The following is a 22,500-nucleotide window of genomic DNA, read 5'->3' on the forward strand; positions in this document are numbered from 1 at the left end:
TTATTCTGTGTCTCGGGGTTGAGATTTGAGCCAGTCCTGGTGGGACGAGGAGGGATTTTTCCGCAGTTTTCCCGTCAGCTGCTGTTGCTGATGATGACGGATGTGCCGTTGTGTGTGTGTGTGTGTGTGTGCCGGTATTCTGCCGCGGACCCCGGGCTGCTCAGACCGGACAGAGACGCGGGACTCCTTCCGTCCCGGTCCTCATCCCGGGGCCCCGGGGCCCCTCTGCAGACCATGGAGGAGAACAGGACGGAGGAGGGGTAGTCCCTCATCTGACTGTCCTCCAGCTTGATCCGCTCCTGCTTGGCTCTGATCAGGGGCTCCATCCTCTCGGACTCCCGCGGGCTGGAGTGAAACGGCCCGTTGTCATGGCAACTGTCTCCAGAATCGCCCGATGACCCGCCTCCTTCCGGAGAACTGACCGCGTGCTCGTCGTCCCAGTGAGCTGCCAATCAAACACACGATTCAGTTTAAGTGTGTGTCTAAATTATGACCCACACTTAACTTCTTAATCTTCTAAATTATGACCCACACTTAACTTCTTAATCTCAAAATTAACTTCTTAATCTTCTAAATTATGACCCACACTTAACTTCTTAATCTTCTAAATTATGACCCACACTTAACTTCTTAATCACAAAATTATGACCCACACTTAACTTCTTAATCTCAAAATTAACTTCTTAATCTTCTAAATTATGAGCCACACTTAACTTCTTAATCTTCTAAATTATGACCCACACTTAACTTCTTAATCTCAAAATTATGACCCACACTTAACTTCTTAATCTTCTAAATTATGACCCACACTTAACTTCTTAATCTTCTAAATTATGACCCACACTTAACTTCTTAATCTTCTAAATTATGACCCACACTTAACTTCTTAATCACAAAAATAACTTCTTAATCTTCTAAATTATGACCCACACTTAACTTCTTAATCTCAAAATTATGACCCACACTTAACTTCTTAATCACAAAATTATGACCCACACTTAACTTCTTAATCACAAAATTATGACCCACACTTAACTTCTTAATCTCATAATTATGACCCACACTTAACTTCTTAATCACAAAAATAACTTCTTAATCTTCTAAATTATGACCCACACTTAACTTCTTAATCACAAAATTATGACCCACACTTAACTTCTTAATCACAAAATTATGACCCACACTTAACTTCTTAATCTTCTAAATTATGACCCACACTTAACTTCTTAATCTTCTAAATTATGACCCACACTTAACTTCTTAATCACAAAAATAACTTCTTAATCTTCTAAATTATGACCCACACTTAACTTCTTAATCTTCTAAATTATGACCCACACTTAACTTCTTAATCACAAAAATAACTTCTTAATCTTCTAAATTATGACCCACACTTAACTTCTTAATCTTCTAAATTATGACCCACACTTAACTTCTTAATCACAAAAATAACTTCTTAATCTTCTAAATTATGACCCACACTTAACTTCTTAATCTCAAAATTATGACCCACACTTAACTTCTTAATCACAAAATTATGACCCACACTTAACTTCTTAATCACAAAATTATGACCCACACTTAACTTCTTAATCTCATGATTATGACCCACACTTAACTTCTTAATCACAAAATTATGACCCACACTTAACTTCTTAATCTCATAATTATGACCCACACTTAACTTCTTAATCACAAAATTATGACCCACACTTAACTTCTTAATCTCATAATTATGACCCACACTTAACTTCTTAATCTTCTAAATTATGACCCACACTTAACTTCTTAATCACAAAATTATGACCCACACTTAACTTCTTAATCACAAAATTATGACCCACACTTAACTTCTTAATCACAAAATTATGACCCACACTTAACTTCTTAATCTCATAATTATGACCCACACTTAACTTCTTAATCACAAAATTATGACCCACACTTAACTTCTTAATCACAAAATTATGACCCACACTTAACTTCTTAATCTCATAATTATGACCCACACTTAACTTCTTAATCACAAAATTATGACCCACACTTAACTTCTTAATCTCATAATTATGACCCACACTTAACTTCTTAATCTCATAATTATGACCCACACTTAACTTCTTAATCTTCTAAATTATGACCCACACTTAACTTCTTAATCTTCTAAATTATGACCCACACTTAACTTCTTAATCACAAAAATAACTTCTTAATCTTCTAAATTATGACCCACACTTAACTTCTTAATCTTCTAAATTATGACCCACACTTAACTTCTTAATCACAAAAATAACTTCTTAATCTTCTAAATTATGACCCACACTTAACTTCTTAATCTTCTAAATTATGACCCACACTTAACTTCTTAATCACAAAAATAACTTCTTAATCTTCTAAATTATGACCCACACTTAACTTCTTAATCTCAAAATTATGACCCACACTTAACTTCTTAATCACAAAATTATGACCCACACTTAACTTCTTAATCACAAAATTATGACCCACACTTAACTTCTTAATCTCATGATTATGACCCACACTTAACTTCTTAATCACAAAATTATGACCCACACTTAACTTCTTAATCTCATAATTATGACCCACACTTAACTTCTTAATCACAAAATTATGACCCACACTTAACTTCTTAATCTCATAATTATGACCCACACTTAACTTCTTAATCTTCTAAATTATGACCCACACTTAACTTCTTAATCACAAAATTATGACCCACACTTAACTTCTTAATCACAAAATTATGACCCACACTTAACTTCTTAATCACAAAATTATGACCCACACTTAACTTCTTAATCTCATAATTATGACCCACACTTAACTTCTTAATCACAAAATTATGACCCACACTTAACTTCTTAATCACAAAATTATGACCCACACTTAACTTCTTAATCTCATAATTATGACCCACACTTAACTTCTTAATCACAAAATTATGACCCACACTTAACTTCTTAATCTCATAATTATGACCCACACTTAACTTCTTAATCTCATAATTATGACCCACACTTAACTTCTTAATCTTCTAAATTATGACCCACACTTAACTTCTTAATCACAAAATTATGACCCACACTTAACTTCTTAATCACAAAATTATGACCCACACTTAACTTCTTAATCTCAAAATTAACTTCATAATCTTCTAAATTATGACCCACACTTAACTTCTGAATCTCAAAATTAACTTCATAATCTTCTAAATTATGACCCACACTTAACTTCTTAATCTCAAAATTAACTTCATAATCTTCTAAATTATGACCCACACTTAACTTCTTAATCTCAAAATTTACTTCATAATCTTCTAAATTATGACCCACACTTAACTTCTTAATCTCAAAATTAACTTCATAATCTTCTAAATTATGACCCACACTTAACTTCTAAGGGCCCTATCTTGCACCCAGCGCAATTGACTTTGTACACCGACGCATGTGTCATTCCTATTTTGCACCCGCGCAGAGCGCGCTTTTCCCTCCACAGAAGCACGTCGCTAAACTAGTGAATGAACTTGCGCTACCTGGGCGGTTCAGCGCAAAAAAGGAGGCGTGTTCCGGCGCAAACAATCCCTGGTGCTATTTTGCTGTTCCATTAAACAATTGCGCCACTGACCAGAAAAAACCTAGTCTAAAGTCAGTGGCGCGTTGCGCGTTGTTCATTATGCTATTTTAAGGGCGCATGCTTGACCATAATGTATAGCGTGCACAACGCGCATACACTTTGCTCATGTAATCTACACAGATGCAACAGTTATTTTTGCAAATCATAAATTGTTACACTAAAAAAATATTAACACATGAGATGACGGAAATCATTGTGGTGTGCCACGAAGATGTGAAAAAAATAGGCATAAATCTAGCTTACAAATGATTCAGGCTAATTGTAATAATTAAGGATAAGACCTGTTTGCCCAATAGTGGCAAGACATATATGTATATAAGGACATCTGACAAATTGGTTTGTCCGTCAAGAACCAGGAAAAAAAATCGACTGAAAAAACTGAAAGACTGAAAAAAAAAAGACTGTGAAATCACCTTTACCATAATGTACAACATTACAACTTCACTTCTCTGTCTTTCACTGCTCTTACAAGAACATCAGTCTCCTCGGCTGTGAACCGCTCCTGCGTGCGTCTGGTAAATACGCCATAATAATAGCAATCCATAATGGAACTTGCGCACCTGCTTTTAAAGGGAATGTTGGATGACGCTCGGATTGGTTTATTCACGTTACGCCCAAACCACACCTATGAATAATGAAGCTACTTCAGACCAACCCATTTTAGATTTGCGCCGGGCGCAAGAGCCATTTATCCCGCCGGGAAAATAGCAACAGCGCAGAGACCCGCCCACAAAGTTACTTGCGCTTCACGCTTTGACACTTGCGTTTCAGATCGTTAAAATAGGGCCCTTAATCTCAAAATGTACTTCTTAATCTTCTAAATTATGACCCACACTTAACTTCTTAATCTCAAAATGTACTTCTTAATCTTCTAAATTATGACCCACACTTAACTTCTTAATCTCAAAATTTACTTCATATCTCATAATTATCATAATTTCAACTGTCCTAATATCTCATAATTTTCTAAAAAATGACTACCTCACAATTATCATAATAATTTCAACTGTCATATCTCATAATTTCCTCAAAAATGACAGTATCTCATAATTATCATACTTTCGACTCATTTCCTTTTTAAAAAAAAAATCTCATAATTGACTTAGTATCTCATAGTTTCAACTTTATCTCATAATTTTGACATTTTATATCATAACTGATTTTGTCAGTTTCAAGTTTTGTCATAGTTTAGAATTGTATTCTCATAATTTAAATTTTTTTATCTCATAATTATGACTTGGTATCCAAAATTATGATTTAGCATCTCATAATTATGATTAAGTATCTCATAATTATGACATTTTAATATCATAATCAATTTAGTGTCTCGTAATTTAGATGTCATATTTCAACTTTTAAAATCTTTAAAATTATTAGTATCTCATAATTATCTCAATATTTCATTTTTTTTATCTCATAATTGACTTAGTATCTCATAATTTAGACTTTTTAATATCATAATTGATTTAGTATCTCATAATTATCTCATAATTTTGACTCATGATTTCATTTTTTTAATCTCATAAATGACAGTATAATTTCGACTCTCATAATTTAGAACTTTTAATCTCATAATTGATTTAGTATCTCATAATTTCAAGTATCTCAATTCAGATTTATGTCATATTTCAACTTTTTAAATCTCAAAATTATGACAGTATATCAAAATTATGACGTTGTATCTCGTATTTTACTTAGTATCTCATAATTTCAAGTGTCCCATAATTTAGATTTGTCATATTTCAACTTTTTAAATCTCAAAATTATGACTTAGTATCTCATAACTCTCATAATTTTGACTCATTTCATTTTTTTAAATCTCATAAATTACTCAGTATCTCATAACTTTTAATTTTTAAATCTCATAATTGATTTAGTATCTCATAATTTAGATTTGTCATATTTCAATTTTTAAATCTCAAAATTATTAGTATCTCAATTATCTCATAATTTCATTTTTTTATCTCATAATTGACTTAGTATCTCATAATTTCAACTTTATCTCATAATTTTTACATTTTAATATAATCGATTTAGTATCTCATAATTTCGATTTGTCATATTTCAACTTTTTAATCTCAAAATTATTAGTATCTCATAAGTATCTCATAATTTAATTTTTTTAATCTCATAATTGACTTAATATCTCATAATTTCAAGTGTCTCATAATTTAGATTTGTCATATTTCAACTTTTTAAATCTCAAAATTATTAGTATCTCTATTATCTCATAATTTTGACTCATGATTTTTATTTTTTTAAATCTCATAATTGACTTAGTATCTCATAATTTAGATTTTTTAATCTCATAATTGATTTAGTATCTCATAATTTCAAGTGTCTCAATTCATATTTATATCATATTTCAACTTTTCAAATCTCAAAATTATGACAGTATATCAAAATTATGACTTTGTATCTCGTATTTTACTTAGTATCTCATAATTTTAAGTGTCCCATAATTTAGATTTGTCATATTTCAACTTTTTAAATCTCAAAATTATGACTTAGTATCTCATAACTGACTCATTTCATTTTTTTCAATCTCATAAATTACTCAGTATCTCATAATTTAGAATTTTTAAATCTCATAATTGATTTAGTATCTCATAATTTAGATTTGTCATATTTCAACTTTTAAAATCTCAAAATTATTAGTATCTCAATTATCTCATAATTTCATTTTTTATCTCATAATTGACCTAGTATCTCATAATTTCAACTTTATCTCATAATTTTGACATTTTAATATAATCGATTTAGTATCTCATAATTTCGATTTGTCATATTTCAACTTTTTAAATCTCAAAATTATTAGTATCTCAATTATCTCATAATTTCATTTTTTTATCTCATAATTGACTTAATATCTCATAATTTCAAGTGTCTCATAATTGCAATTTGTCATATTCAACTTTTTAAGTCTCAAAATTATTAGTATCTCAATTATCTCATAATTTTGACTCATGATTATTATTTTTTTAAATCTCATTATTGACTTAGTATCTCATAATTGAGTAGTATCTCATAATTTCAAGTGTCTCAATTCAGATTTATATCATATTTCAACTTTTTAAATCTCAAAATTATGACAGTAAATCAAAATTATGACTTTGCATCTCGTATTTTACTTAGTATCTCATAATTTCAAGTGTCCCATAATTTAGATTTAGAACTTTATCTCATAATTTTGACATTTTCATATTTAGATTTAGTATCTCATAATTTTGACTTGTCATATTTCAACTTTTTAAATCTCAAAATTATGACTTAGTATCTCATAACTGTCTCATAATTTTGACTCATTTCATTTTTTTAAATCTCATAAATTTTTTGAGTATCTCATAATTTTTAATTTTTAAATCTCATAATTGATTTAGTATCTCATAATTTAGATTTGTCATATTTACATTTTTTAAATCTCAAAATTATTAGTATCTCAATTATCTCATAATTTCATTTTTTATCTCATAATTGACTTAATATCTCATAATTTCAACTTTATCTCATAATTTTGAAATTTTATATCATAACTGATTCTGTCAATTTCTACTTTTTGTCATAGTTTAGAATTGTATCCTCATAATTGAACATTTTTGATCTCAAAATGATGACTTAGTATCTCATAATTATGACTTTTTAATATCATAATTGATTTAGTATCTCATAATTTAGATTTGTCATATTTCAACTTTTTAAATCTCAAAATTATGATTAGTATCTCATAACTGTCTCATAATTTTGACTCATTTCATTTTTTTAAATCTCATAAATTACTCAGTATCTCATAATTTTTAATTTTTAAATCTCATAATTGATTTAGTATCTCATAATTTAGATTTGTCATATTTACATTTTTTAAATCTCAAAATTATTAGTATCTCAATTATCTCATAATTTCATTTTTTATCTCATAATTGACTTAATATCTCATAATTTCAACTTTATCTCATAATTTTGAAATTTTATATCATAACTGATTCTGTCAATTTCTACTTTTTGTCATAGTTTAGAATTGTATCCTCATAATTGAACATTTTTGATCTCAAAATGATGACTTAGTATCTCATAATTATGACTTTTTAATATCATAATTGATTTAGTATCTCATAATTTAGATTTGTCATATTTCAACTTTTTAAATCTCAAAATTATGGTTAGTATCATAATTATCTCATAATTTAATTTTTTCAAATTTCAAATGTCAAAATGATGACTTGGTATCTCAATCATTGACATATTTTTCTGATATTCTAATGATGATGAAATGGCGATGAAGGGTCATGTGACCCAGCTGTGGACTGACCGTGAGTGTGATGATACACTCCTCCATTGAGCTGAGGGGCTTTAGTCAGAGATGGGCCGTCCCACCAGCCGTAGCGGCCGGCCTGATCACACAGCGCCGTGTGTGTGTGTGTGTGTGCTGGTGTGGCGTGTGCCTGAGCACACGCGTGTGAGGCCATGTGCATCACGTCGCCCTGAGAGAGGCCGTAACACAGGGACACCCCGGCCGGCTCTGACGCATCATCCTGCGGAGAGGCGGAGTCTGTCAGAGGGCTGCCGCCCCATTGGCTGTCGTGCTCGGAGTCCGAGCGGTCCGGCGGGAAGGCGGAGAACTGCTGGACACAGGACAGGAAGTGAGGTATGCAGCGGTGTGTGTGTGAGCTGTGTGTGTGTGTGTGGATACCTGTGAGTAAGGAGAAACCGGGATCTTGCTCCTGGAGTTGGACAGCTGAGGCTTGTCTTCCCGCTCGCTGTGGCTGCTGTACGGGAACGCAGGTTTCCTGGGCTTCAGCTGGTCCAGAGAGAGCAGCAGGCCCTTATATTCCGTGTCCCTGAACACACACACACACACACACACACACTCGTGTTGGTCATCAGCTCCAGCAATCGTCACCCCTGAACCCTGAACATGAATCCTGAGGCGTACAGGAAGTCTCTCCAGCTGATTTCACCATAGATATCCATAATAATTTAGACTTTTTAATATCATAATTGATTTAGTATCTCATAATTTAGATTTGTCACATTTCAACTTTTTAAATCTCAAAATTATTAGTATCTCATAATTATCTCATAATTTCATTTTTTTTTAAATCTCATAATTGATTTAGTATCTCATAATTATCTCATAATTTTAAATTTCTAATCACATTATTGACTTAGTATCTCATCATTTCAACTTAATCTCATAATTTTCACACAATTGATTCTGTCAATTTTAACTTTTTGTCATAGTTTAGAATTGCATTCTCATAATTTAACATTTTTTATCTCAAAATTATGACTTAGTATCTCAAAATTATGACTTAGTATCTCATAATTTAGACTTTTTAATATCATAATTGATTTAGTATCTCATAATTTAGATTTGTCACATTTCAACTTTTTAAATCTCAAAATTATTAGTATCTCATAATTATCTCATAATTTCATTTTTTTTTAAATCTCATAATTGATTTAGTATCTCATAATTATCTCATAATTTTAAATTTCTAATCACATTATTGACTTAGTATCTCATCATTTCAACTTAATCTCATAATTTTCACACAATTGATTCTGTCAATTTTAACTTTTTGTCATAGTTTAGAATTGCATTCTCATAATTTAACATTTTTTATCTCAAAATTATGACTTAGTATCTCAAAATTATGACTTAGTATCTCATAATTTAGACTTTTTAATATCATAATTGATTTAGTATCTCATAATTTAGATTTGTCACATTTCAACTTTTTAAATCTCAAAATTATTAGTATCTCATAATTATCTCATAATTTCATTTTTTTTAAATCTCATAATTGATTTAGTATCTCATAATTATCTCATAATTTTAAATTTCTAATCACATTATTGACTTAGTATCTCATAATTTCAACTTTATCTCATAATTTTCACACAACTGATTCTGTCAATTTTAACTTTTGGTCATAGTTTAGATTTGTATTCTCATAATTTAACATTTTTGATCTCAAAATTATGACTTAGTATCTCAAAATTATGACTTAGTATCTCATAATTATGACTTAGTATCTCATAATTTAGACTTTTTAATATCATAATTGATTTAGTATCTCATAATTTAGATTAGTCATATTTCAACTTTTTAAATCTCAAAATTATTAGTCTCATAATTATCTCATCATTTCATTTTTTAATCTCATAATTTCAAGTGTCTCAATTCAGATTTATGTCATAATTTCAAGGTTACCTCATATTTTTGACATTTTATATCATAACTGATTCTGTCAATTTCAACTTTTTGTCAGTTTAGAATTGCATTCTCATAATTTAACATTTTTAATCTCAAAATTATGACTTAGTATCTCATAATTGATTTAGTATCTCATAATTTAATTTGTTATATTTCAACTTTTTAAATCTCAAAATTATTAGTATGTCATAATTATCTCATAATTTCATTTTTTAATCTCATAATTTCAAGTGTCTCAATTCAGATTTATGTCATAATTTCAACGTTATCTCATTTTTTGACATTTTATATCATAACTGATTCTGTCAATTTCAACTTTTTGTCAGTTTAGAATTGTATTCTCATAATTTAACATTTTTAATCTCAAAATTATGACTTAGTATCTCATAATTGATTTAGTATCTCATAATTTCGATTTGTCATATTTTTAACCTCAAAATTGTAAGTATCCTCATAATAATCTCATAATTTCTTTTTTTTATCATAATTGACTTAGTATCTCATAATTATCTCATAATTTGCTAGATGTCTTAAGCCGCATTTCCACCGCAGGAACTTTCCCCAGGAATCAGGAACTTTGGGCTGGTACTCGATGTGTTTCGACCGCAGGGTCTAAATGAAGTTCCGGGTAAATATTTCCCTCTCCAAACGGCCCTGCTCCCGGGGTAGTACTTTTTCAAAGTTCGGGAACTTTCGGGGGTGGGATTTGGGCGCTGAACATGCTGATTGGTTGAGCTCACGCAGCATTTTATTTCAACCGGCATTTTTAAAAGTCTTGCGAGGTTCGTTCGTTCTGCGTTCAGTAAATATCATTCTTGCTCTTTCTGTCTGATGGCGCGCATTTTGTTAATGACCTCTTTATTAAACCAATACATAACTACCAAAAGAATTGCGCAAAAATGATTACTGTCCGTCACTGACTGAGAGGAGCAGCCGCGCGCAGTCCTACATCACCGGACTAATTTGCCTTATCTTGCCGGTACTTTAGACCGCAGTGGAAACAAGACAGTAGCAGATCTGGGGGGGAAAAGTTCCTGTAAAAAAAGTTCCTGGTACAAATTGTTCAGGGTAATTTCGGTGGAAATGCGGCTTTATGGCGGAGTCTCTAACGTAATCACTGGCGGCCATCTTGTCACAGGCAAGCTTTCTGGCGGCCATCTTGTCACAGGCAAGCTTTCTGGCGGCCATCTTGTCACAGGCCAGCTTTCTGGCGGCCATCTTGTCACAGGCCTGCTTTCTGGCGGCCATCTTGTCACAGGCCTGCTTTCTGGCAGCCATCTTGTCACAGGCCTGCTTTCTGGCGGCCATCTTGTCACAGGCCTGCTTTCTGGCGGCCATCTTGTCACAGGCCTGCTTTCTGGCAGCCATCTTGTCACAGGCCTGCTTTCTGGCGGCCATCTTGTCACAGGCCTGCTTTCTGGCAGCCATCTTGTCACAGGCCTGCTTTCTGGCGGCCATCTTGTCACAGGCCAGCTTTCTGGCGGCCATCTTGTCACAGGCCTGCTTTCTGGCGGCCATCTTGTCACAGGCCAGCTTTCTGGCGGCCATCTTGTCACAGGCCAGCTTTCTGGCGGCCATCTTGTCACAGGCCTGCTTTCTGGCGGCCATCTTGTCACAGGCCTGCTTTCTGGCGGCCATCTTGTCACAGGCCAGCTTTCTGGCGGCCATCTTGTCACAGGCCAGCTTTCTGGCGGCCATCTTTCTGGCGGCCATCTTGTCACAGGCCTGCTTTCTGGCGGCCATCTTGTCACAGGCCAGCTTTCTGGCGGGCTCCTGATGTAAGGCGAGTGATCTGAACACAAATACTCTTATCTCGCTGTAATCTGGACGGATTTACAAAAGGTTTGGTTTCTTACAAACGTTATTAACGTGGCTATAATTCTAGATGCTTGCAGTGTTGGGGAGTAGTTAACTAGAAGTAGCTAAGCTACTAACTTAACTACATTTTTCAGTAGCTTGTCAGTAGCTCAGTTGCTTGTAAAACAATGTAGCTTTTCCAGTAGCTAACTACTTTTTCCAGCAAGTAGCGGTGTAGCGCGACCAAAAGCTACATTCTGTTTTGTGTTTTGACGAGCCTGCAATGCATTGAAGCAGCAGCGTTTTTTTCTTCTTATTTGATCACATACTAAAATCGCGCGTTACCGCCATCTATATTTCATCGCGCATCTTGCGCTTTACGGTTCACAGAGAAGAGATCGTCTGATGATTATGTAAAGGACGTACAGGAGTGGGTTGATAACTTCACACGAATCGACTAGTAAAGGTTACACTTGATTTATACAAACAAAAGATTAAAACGCTGTCTGTGTCGAAGACTTCAAGCACATACAGGTGAATCATAGCCTTATTTAATTGATTATCCTGCTATATATATATATATATGCATTTTTGTCTAGTCCTGTGTATCAAAGTTGCTTATATTTTGTTAGCGATTTTGCACTTGACAGTCAGTTTGAGGTTTAGACTACATTTGAGTATTGTATATTTGGATAGTTTACAAATTAAAACTTTACTCTTATCATAATTGTATTGCATTGTGTTGTTTTAAACCCCAAACATTTAACTTAAAACATTCTTCATTAATGATTATTCAGTTATTTGTAAATATGCATTTAATTGTAAAAAAATAACAAATAAATCAAAGTAGTTTCGATGTAGCTAGCTACATTTTGGTAGTAACTTGTAGTGTATCTAACTACTTTTTCAGAAGGGTAGCTTGACTGTAGTTTAACTCCTTTCATGTATAAGTAGCTTGTAGCTTGTCAAACTACTGTTTCAGAGTAGCTTTCCCAACACTGGATGCTTGAACGAATTATGAATAATTATTCATAAGCATGCAGTGTCATAACTACATCTCTGACGTTTATAACAAACCAAACAGTTTGAAAATCGGTTGAAAATTTAGCAAGTTATGGTTATTTAAAAAGTTCAAGCACCATTTAAACACAATGTTAGGAGTGAGCGAGCTGAGGGTGACAAGATGGCCGCCAGGTGCAGACGTCGACCTCCATTGGCCAGCAGCGCGGACGAGACATCTAGCCTTTATTATGGATATCTATGGATTTCACACCTGTGGTTTTTTGTTCATGACCTTTGACCCCGCAGCCTCCGTCTGAACCGCTGAACTCAGACAGTAAACAGCCCTTATTCTGCTCTTATCACGGTGATATTGTACTGTGAGTGACCTCCGTCTGGCCCCGTGTGTGTGTGTGTGTGTGTGTGTGTGAGGAACACACCGAATCTTAAAGGAACACGCCACGGTTTTAAAAACAGGCTCATTTTTAAACAGTTGAGTTTGACCATTTCTGAATCCATTCAGCCGATCTCCGGGTCTGGCGATAGCACTGTTAGCATAGCTTAGCATACATCATTGAATCTGATTAGACCGTTAGCATCTTGCTCAAAAATGACCCAAGAGTGTCCGTCTTAGTGCTCGATGGAACTACAGAAGAGTCGAGTTTTAAATGGGAAAAATATCAAAACTCTTTGGTCATTTTTGAATGAGATGCTAACGGTCTAATCAGATTCAATGATGTATGCTAAGCTATGCTAACAGTGCTCCCGCCAGAACTCAACTGTTTAACTCTAGGGGAGTCGGAGAATGGGCCTATTTTCAGAAATAGTGGCGTTTTCCTTTAACATCTTATAGTCTGTGCAACAAATAAAGATCTTAAAATAGCCACATAAGAAAAGAAAAATATTACATAAGTCAAAATTATAATTTCGACTTTTTATCTAATAATGAACTCAAAATGTACTTTTGTCAATCTCATAATTTTTATATTTTATGTCATAACCGATTATTACTGTCAACATTTTCGTCAGTTTTGAATTTTATCCACTTTTTTAATCTCAAAATGATGATTTAGTATCTCATAACTATCTCATAATATCATAATTTAAATCTCAAAATTGACTTCATATCTCATAATTATGATTTAGTTTGTCAATCTCATAATTGTAACGTATTATGTCATAACTCAAAAATTTCGACTTTTTAACTTAGTATCTCATAACTTTGACTCATAATTATGATTTAGTATGCCGTAATTTCAACTTTATCTCATAACTTCGACTTTTAATTTCATAATTATGATTTAGTATCTCATAATTGACTATCTCATAATTTCGACTGACATAGTTCAAATTGTTCAAATCTCATAATTTACTTTGTATCTCATAATTATGATTTAGTATGTCAATCTCATAATTTTGACATTTCATGTCATAACCGATTATTACATTTTTGTCAGTTTTGAATTTTATCCACTTAATTTCAACTTTTTGTTTTCAAAATTATGATTTGGTATCTCATATGGAATCTAATCTAATATATCTAATAACTATGACTATCTCATAATTTCGATTGACTTAATAAAAAAAAAATGTAATCTCATAATTGACTTAGTATCTCATAATTATGATTTAATATGTCGTAATTTCCACTTTATCTCATAATTTTTATTTTTGTATCTCATAATTATGATTTAATATCTCACATTTTTATTATCTCATAATTATGATTTAGTATGTCATAATTTTTATTTTTTATCTCATAATTATGATTTAATATGTCGTAACTTCAACTTTATATCATAATTTTACTTTTTTATCTCATAATTATGAATCATAATTATGAATTAGATGTCAATCTCATAATTTTGATGTTTTATGTCATAACCGATTATTACTGTCAAAATTCTGATGGTCATCATTTTGAATTTTATTCTTAAATTCAACTTTTTAATCTCAAAATTATGATTTAGTATCTCATAATTATGATTTAATATCTCATAATTATGATTTAATATCTCAAAATTATGATTTTTTAAATCAAAATTATGACTTAGTATCTCATAATGTCAACTGACAATTTTTTTTAAATCTCATAATTATGATTTAGTATCTCAATTTTATATTTTGATGTTTGATGATCTGATTATTAATGTAAAAATATTGACTTTTTGTCGTAGTTTTGAATTTCATTCTCATATCAAACTTTTAATCTCAAAATTATGACATAGTATCTCATTATTTAGACCTTTTAATCTCATAATTGACCTTGTATCTCATCTAAAATATAATATCTCATCAAAGTATTTTAGAATCTCATTTGCATATATGCGTATTCAAATGAGGTGTGAAGACCCTATGCATTGTGTTTACACGTCATAAAGTTAATATGCATAATTCAGTGAAATCACCGGAATTACTGTCACTTTTCCACTTCTGTCCCATGGCCAGTGGAGTGTGTGTGTGTGTGTGTGTGTGTGTGTGTGTGTGTGTGTGTGTGTGTGTGTGTGTGTGAGACTCACGTGAGGACGTAATTGACGCTGACGATGCAGTGCGGGCGAGACGATCGGCTGTTGTGAACGATTGTGGCGTAGCTCTGCACCCAAACCCATCCGCCGTGCTTCGACAAGAAGCGGTAATACTTAGTGGTGACCTGCCCTTTCACAAGCACTGCGCACACACACACACACACACACACACACACACACACACACACACACACACACACACGTATCACTTGACAGTACACAGTGTGTTTACAGTAGGTCTTACTGTACTGTACACTTAAAAAAACTATTTGTTGAATTTACTTAAAAAAGCAGCGTCAAGTGGTTCTACACAAATATATTGAGTCATTTTTACAAATAACAATTTAGTTATACGAACAAAAGAAAGTCAAGTAAAGCTGACAACATTTCTTTAAGTCAAAACAAACCATTTGAATTTGTCACTGTTACATAATATTTATATGTACTTAATAATGTTATTTTCAATTTATAAAAGTTTATTATGTTAGGTGAAAACTAGGGCTGTCAAAAGATTAATCGCGATTAATCGCATCCAAAATAAAAGCTTGTGTTTACATAATATGTGTGTGTACTCTGTTAATTATTATTTATATACAAATACACACACATTCATGTATATATTTAAGAAATATTTGCATGTATATACTGTATATACATTTATATAATCTATAATATATATAAATATAGATGTGTTATATATAAAAATTATATTTTTTCTTAAATATATACATGCTTGTATGTGTATTTATATATAAATAATAATTAACAGAGTACACACACATATTATGTAAACACAAACTTTTATTTTGGATGCGATTAATCGCGATTAATCTTTTGACAGCCCTAATATAAATATAAATGTTTATATATAAAAATAATATTTTTTCCTTAAATATATACATGCTTGTGTGTGTATTTATATATAAATAATAATTGACAGAGTACACACACATATATTATGTAAACACAAACTTTTATTTTGGATGCGATTAATCGCGATTAATCTTTTGACAGCCCTAATATAAATCTAAATGTTTTATATGTAAAAATAATATTTTTTTCTTAAATATATACATGCTTGTGTGTGTATTTATATATAAATAATAATTAACAGAGTACACACACATATATTATGTAAACACAAACTTTTATTTTGGATGCGATTAATCGCGATTAATCTTTTGACAGCCCTAATATAAATATAAATGTTTTATATATAAAAATAATATTTTTTCTTAAATATATACATGCTTGTATGTGTATTTATATATAAATAATAATTAACAGAGTACACACACATATATTATGTAAACACAAACTTTTATTGTGGATGCGATTAATCGCGATTAATCTTTTGACAGCCCTAATATAAATATAAATGTTTTATATATAAAAATAATATTTTTTTCTTAAATATATACATGCTTGTGTGTGTATTTATATATAAATAATAATTGACAGAGTACACACACATATATTATGTAAACACAAACTTTTATTTTGGATGCGATTAATCGCGATTAATCTTTTGACAGCCCTAATATAAATATAAATGTTTTATATATAAAAATAATATTTTTTTCTTAAATATATACATGCTTGTGTGTGTATTTATATATAAATAATAATTGACAGAGTACACACACATATATTATGTAAACACAAACTTTTATTTTGGATGCGATTAATCGCGATTAATCTTTTGACAGCCCTAATATAAATATAAATGTTTTATATATAAAAATAATATTTTTTTCTTAAATATATACATGCTTGTGTGTGTATTTATATATAAATAATAATTGACAGAGTACACACACATATATTATGTAAACACAAACTTTTATTTTGGATGCGATTAATCGCGATTAATCTTTTGACAGCCCTAATATAAATCTAAATGTTTTATATGTAAAAATAATATTTTTTTCTTAAATATATACATGCTTGTGTGTGTATTTATATATAAATAATAATTAACAGAGTACACACACATATATTATGTAAACACAAACTTTTATTTTGGATGCGATTAATCGCGATTAATCTTTTGACAGCCCTAAAAATAACACTTTAATCCCTAAATTTACTCTCCTAATGCAGTCCCTTGCAAAGCATGCTGGGAACTACAGATCCACTGCCCAGTTTGTTTGTTTCACTCAGCGATGTTAAGTTGACCGAACAAACACTTATTAAGTAAAGCTGACAATATTCATTTTTATTAGAAACAACTCAGTAAATCGAAGTACATTTAGTTACATGAGTTTTTTGAGTGATGTGAACAAGGATGAGTTGAGCTACTAACAACAGTGAAAGTTAATTTTTGTGAGTGTTCTGTACTCACGCAGGTGATGAGCGCAGCGCAGGTGAAAGCTGTCACAGCTGTGCACGTGATGATACAGGGTCTTCTCAATCAGGTCCTGTGGCTCATATCCTGTCAGCTCTGAAACCCTTACAGGCGCAGAACAGCACAAGAATCAGCACCAGCGCTTTCCTCCTCAGGATATTCAGCAGGCTCCCATCATTTATATATTTTAAATCTCATAATTAGTATGACTTAGTATGTCAATCTCATAATCTTGACGTTTTATGTCATAACTGTCAAAAATTTTGACTTTTTGTCTTAGTTTTGAATTTTATTCTCATAATTTACATTTTTAAAATCTCATAATTGACTTAGTATCTCATAATTTCATCTTTATCTAATTTTTACTTTAATTTCAAAATTATGATAGTATTGACTGACATCATTTAAATTTTTTAAATCTCATAATTATGATTTAGAACGTCAATCTCATAATTTTTATGTTTTATGTCATAACTGATTGTTACTGTCAAAATGTAAACTTTTTGTCATAGTTTTGAATTGTATTGTCATAATTACATTTTTTTTAACTTACTATCTCATAATTTTGATTAAAAAAAATTATCCATAATTGACTTAGTATCTCATAATTATCACTTAGTATGTCGTAATTTCAACTTTATCTCATAATCATGACTATCTCATAATTTTGACTGACATAATTTCAATTTTTTAAATCTCATAACTGACTTAGTATGTCAATCTCATAATTTTGAAGTTTATGTCATAACTCAAAAAATTCGAGATTTTGAATTTCAACTTAGTATCTTATAAAAGTATGACTATCTCATAATTTTGACTGACATAATAACATTTTTTTTAAATCTCATAATTGACTTCTCTTCTTGACCTTTATCTCATAATTATGATTTAGTATGCCGTGATTTCAACTTTCTCATAACTTCGACTTTTTAATCTCATAATTACGAGTTAGTATGTCAATCTCATAATTTTTATAACTGTCAAAAAAATTTACTTTCTTAGTTTTGAATTTTTTTCTCATCATTTAAATGTTTTAATCTCCAAATTATGATTTAGTATCTCATAATTGTCTATCTCATAATTTTGATTTTAAAAAAAATCTCATAATTTACTTAGTATCTCATAATTATCACTTAGTATGTCGTAATTTCAACTTTATCTCATAATTTTGACTGACATAATTTAAATTTTTTAGATCTCATAATTATGACTTAGTATGTCAAGCTCATAATTTTGACGTTTTATGTCATAACTCAAAAATTTCGTTTTGAATTTCAACTTTTTAACTTAGTACATCATAATTTTGACTTTATCTCATAACTTCGACTTTTTAATTTCATAATTATGATTTATTATCTCATAATGTTGACTGACATAATTCCACATTTTTAAATCTCATAATTGACAGTATCTTATAATTATTATTTTATATCTCATAATTATGATTTAGTATGTCATAATTTCAACTCAATGTTTTAATCTCATAATTATACGTTTTATGTCATTACTGATTATTACTGTCAAAATGTCAACTTTTTGTCATAGTTTTGAATTTTATTCTCATAATTAATTTTTTTTAAATCTCATAATTGACTTAGTATCTCATAATTATCACTTAGTATGACGTAATTTCAACTTGATCTCATAATTTTGACTTTTTAATTTCAATTTTTTAAATCTCATAATTATGATTTAGTATTTCAATCTCATCACATTGACATTTTATGTCATAACTGTCAAAAAATTCGACTTTTTGTCTTAGTTTTGAATTTTAATCTCATAATTACATTTTTTTAAATCTCATAATTGATTTAGTATGTCATAATTTCAACTTTATCTCATAATTTCGACTTTTTAATTTCATAATTATGATTTAGTATCTCATAATTGTCTATCTCATAATGTTGACTGACATAATTTCAATTTTTTAAATCTCATAATTGACAGTATCTTATAATTATGATTTTGTATCTCATAATTATGATTTAGTATGTCGTAATTTCAACTCAATGTTTTAATCTCATAATTATCCGTTTTATGTCATTACTGATTATTACTGTCAAAATGTCAACTTTTTGTCATAGTTTTGAGTTTTAATCTCATAATTAAATTTTTTTAAATCTCATAAATGACTTAGTATCTCATAATTATCACTTAGTATGTCGTAATTTCAACTTGATCTCATAATTTTGACTTTTTAATTTCAATTTTTTAAATCTCATAATTATGATTTTGTATGTCAATCTCATCACATTGACATTTTATGTCGAAAAATTTCGACTTTTTGTCTTAGTTTTGAATTTTAATCTCATAATTACATTTTTTTAAATCTCATAATTGATTTAGTATCTCATAATTGTCTATCTCATAATGTTGACTGACATAATTTCAATTTTTTAAATCTCATAATTGACAGTATCTTATAATTATGATTTAGTATGTCAATCTCATCACATTGACATTTTATGTCATAACTGTCAAAAATTTCGTCTTTTTGTCTGTTTTTTTTAATCTCATAATTACATTTTTTTAAATCTCATAATTGATTTAGTATGTCATAATTTCAACTTTATCTCATAATTTCGACTTTTTAATTTCATAATTATGATTTAGTATCTCATAATTGTCTATCTCATAATGTTGACTGACATAATTTCAATTTAAAAAAATTTTTTTTTTTAATAGTTACGACTTAATGTCAGTCTCATAATTTTGACATTTTGTCATAACTGATTAGTCAAAATTGCAACTTTTTTTCAGTTTTGAATTTTATTCTCAATTAAAAAAAAAATTATCTCATAATTTTGACTGACATTATTTAAATTTTTGACTTAGTATCTCATAATTATGACTTACTATGTCATTTTCATAATTTGATGTCTTTCAAAATTGTGTCTGTTGTAGTTTTGTATGGTGTGTGTAGCGGGTCAGACCTGGAGTCCAGGAAGATGAGCTTCATGTCCAGACTGGCCCTGAACATGAACATGTTGCTGTGGAGCTTGATCTCGGTGACGGCGCTGGGCGGTAACGTGTGTCCCACCGCCACCAGACCCACGTTCTGATAACAGTCCAGCAGAGACGAGTCCAGACCCAACGGACGGATCTTCAGATAGCCGCTGCAGTGGATCACCTGAGGGTCAAAGGTCAGCTCTGTTACTGTCCAGCACATCATGCAAGCGTCTAATCATTCAAAATATTAAGGAAAGTGAAAGAACTCTGGTACCTTATATCCTCCACTCGTGAGCCCAGCGTTACGCTTGGCCAAAACACATTTCATTCTCAAGAAGAACGATCGCTCCACTTCATACTCTACAACCAGAAACATTCATCTCAGTCATGCACTGTAAAAGAATATCAGTTTTCCACAACTTTCACTGATGCTAAGATAAAACGTTCTTTAAATAACATTGACAGACGAACCATTTATTTAATCAAGCTCCAAAAGCAAGACATTGACGAATCGTTATACATCTTTGCACCATAGGCCACTCCCACTTGAACCATAGTCCCCACCCACTTGCATCATAAGCCCCACCCACTTTCACCAAAGGCCCGTACACTCGCAACATAAGCCCCACCCACTTTCACAATAGTCCCCACCCACTTACACCACAGGCCCCACCCATTTTCACCACAGGCCCGCACACTTGCACCATAGGCCCCGCCCACTTTCACAATAGTCCCCACCCACTTGCAACATAAGCCCCACCCACTTTCACAATAGTCCCCACCCACTTGCACCATAAGCCCCACCCACTTTCACCACAGTCCCCCCCCACTTTCACCATAGTCCCCACCCACTTTCACCATAGGCCCCACCCACTTTCACAATAGTCCCCACCCACTTGCACCACAGTCCTCACCCACTTTCACCACACTCCCCACCCACTTTCACAATAATCCCCACCCACTTTCACCATAGGCCCCACCCACTTTCACAATAGTCCCCACCCACTTGCACCACAGTCCTCACCCACTTTCACAATAGTCCCCACCCACTTGCACCACAGTCCTCACCCACTTTCACCACACTCCCCACCCACTTTCAGAATAATCCACACCCACTTTCACCATAGTCCCCACCCACTTTCACCATAGTCCCCACCCACTTTCACCACACTCCCCACCCACTTTCACAATAATCCCCACCCACTTTCACCATAGGCCCCACCCACTTTCACAATAGTCCCCACCCACTTGCACCACAGTCCTCACCCACTTTCACAATAGTCCCCACCCACTTGCACCACAGTCCTCACCCACTTTCACCACACTCCCCACCCACTTTCAGAATAATCCACACCCACTTTCACCATAGTCCCCACCCACTTTCACCATAGTCCCCACCCACTTTCACCACAGTCCTCACCCACTTTCACCACACTCCCCACCCACTTTCACAATAATCCCCACCCACTTTCACCATAGTCCCCACTTTCACAATAATCCCCACCCACTTTCACCATAGTCCCCACTTTCACAATAATCCCCACCCACTTTCACCATAGTCCCCACTTTCACAATAATCCCCACCCACTTTCATCATAGGCCCCACCCACTTTCACAATAGTCCCCACCCACTTGCACCACAGTCCTCACCCACTTTCACAATAGTCCCCACCCACTTGCACCACAGTCCTCACCCACTTTCACCACACTCCCCACCCACTTTCAGAATAATCCACACCCACTTTCACCATAGTCCCCACCCACTTTCACCATAGTCCCCACCCACTTTCACCACAGTCCTCACCCACTTTCACCACACTCCCCACCCACTTTCACAATAATCCCCACCCACTTTCACCATAGTCCCCACTTTCACAATAATCCCCACCCACTTTCACCATAGTCCCCACCCACTTTCACAATAGTCCCCACCCACTTTCACCACAGGCCCCACTTTCACAATAATCCACACCCACTTTCACCATAGTCCCCACCCACTTTCACAATAGTCCCCA

General features: G+C 32.3%; 1 protein-coding gene across 1 annotated transcript in view; it reads right to left on the reverse strand.

Annotated features, from left to right (window-relative positions):
• The window catches only part of sim1b (SIM bHLH transcription factor 1b), a gene marked incomplete at both ends in the record, with an annotated part of 60,617 nt that overhangs the window by 26,868 nt on the left and 11,249 nt on the right, over positions 1–22,500 (reverse strand). The window contains 7 exons of the mRNA XM_079818360.1: positions 234–445; positions 7,958–8,270; positions 8,339–8,486; positions 15,184–15,331; positions 17,534–17,640; positions 20,470–20,666; positions 20,760–20,845. Coding sequence (XP_079674486.1) covers positions 234–445; positions 7,958–8,270; positions 8,339–8,486; positions 15,184–15,331; positions 17,534–17,640; positions 20,470–20,666; positions 20,760–20,845 — 1,211 coding nt within the window. The remainder of the gene's footprint in view (positions 1–233; positions 446–7,957; positions 8,271–8,338; positions 8,487–15,183; positions 15,332–17,533; positions 17,641–20,469; positions 20,667–20,759; positions 20,846–22,500) is intronic.

This window comes from Gobio gobio (assembly GCF_949357685.1).
Source record: "Gobio gobio genome assembly, chromosome: 5".
NCBI classification, from domain to species: Eukaryota; Metazoa; Chordata; class Actinopteri; order Cypriniformes; family Gobionidae; genus Gobio; species Gobio gobio.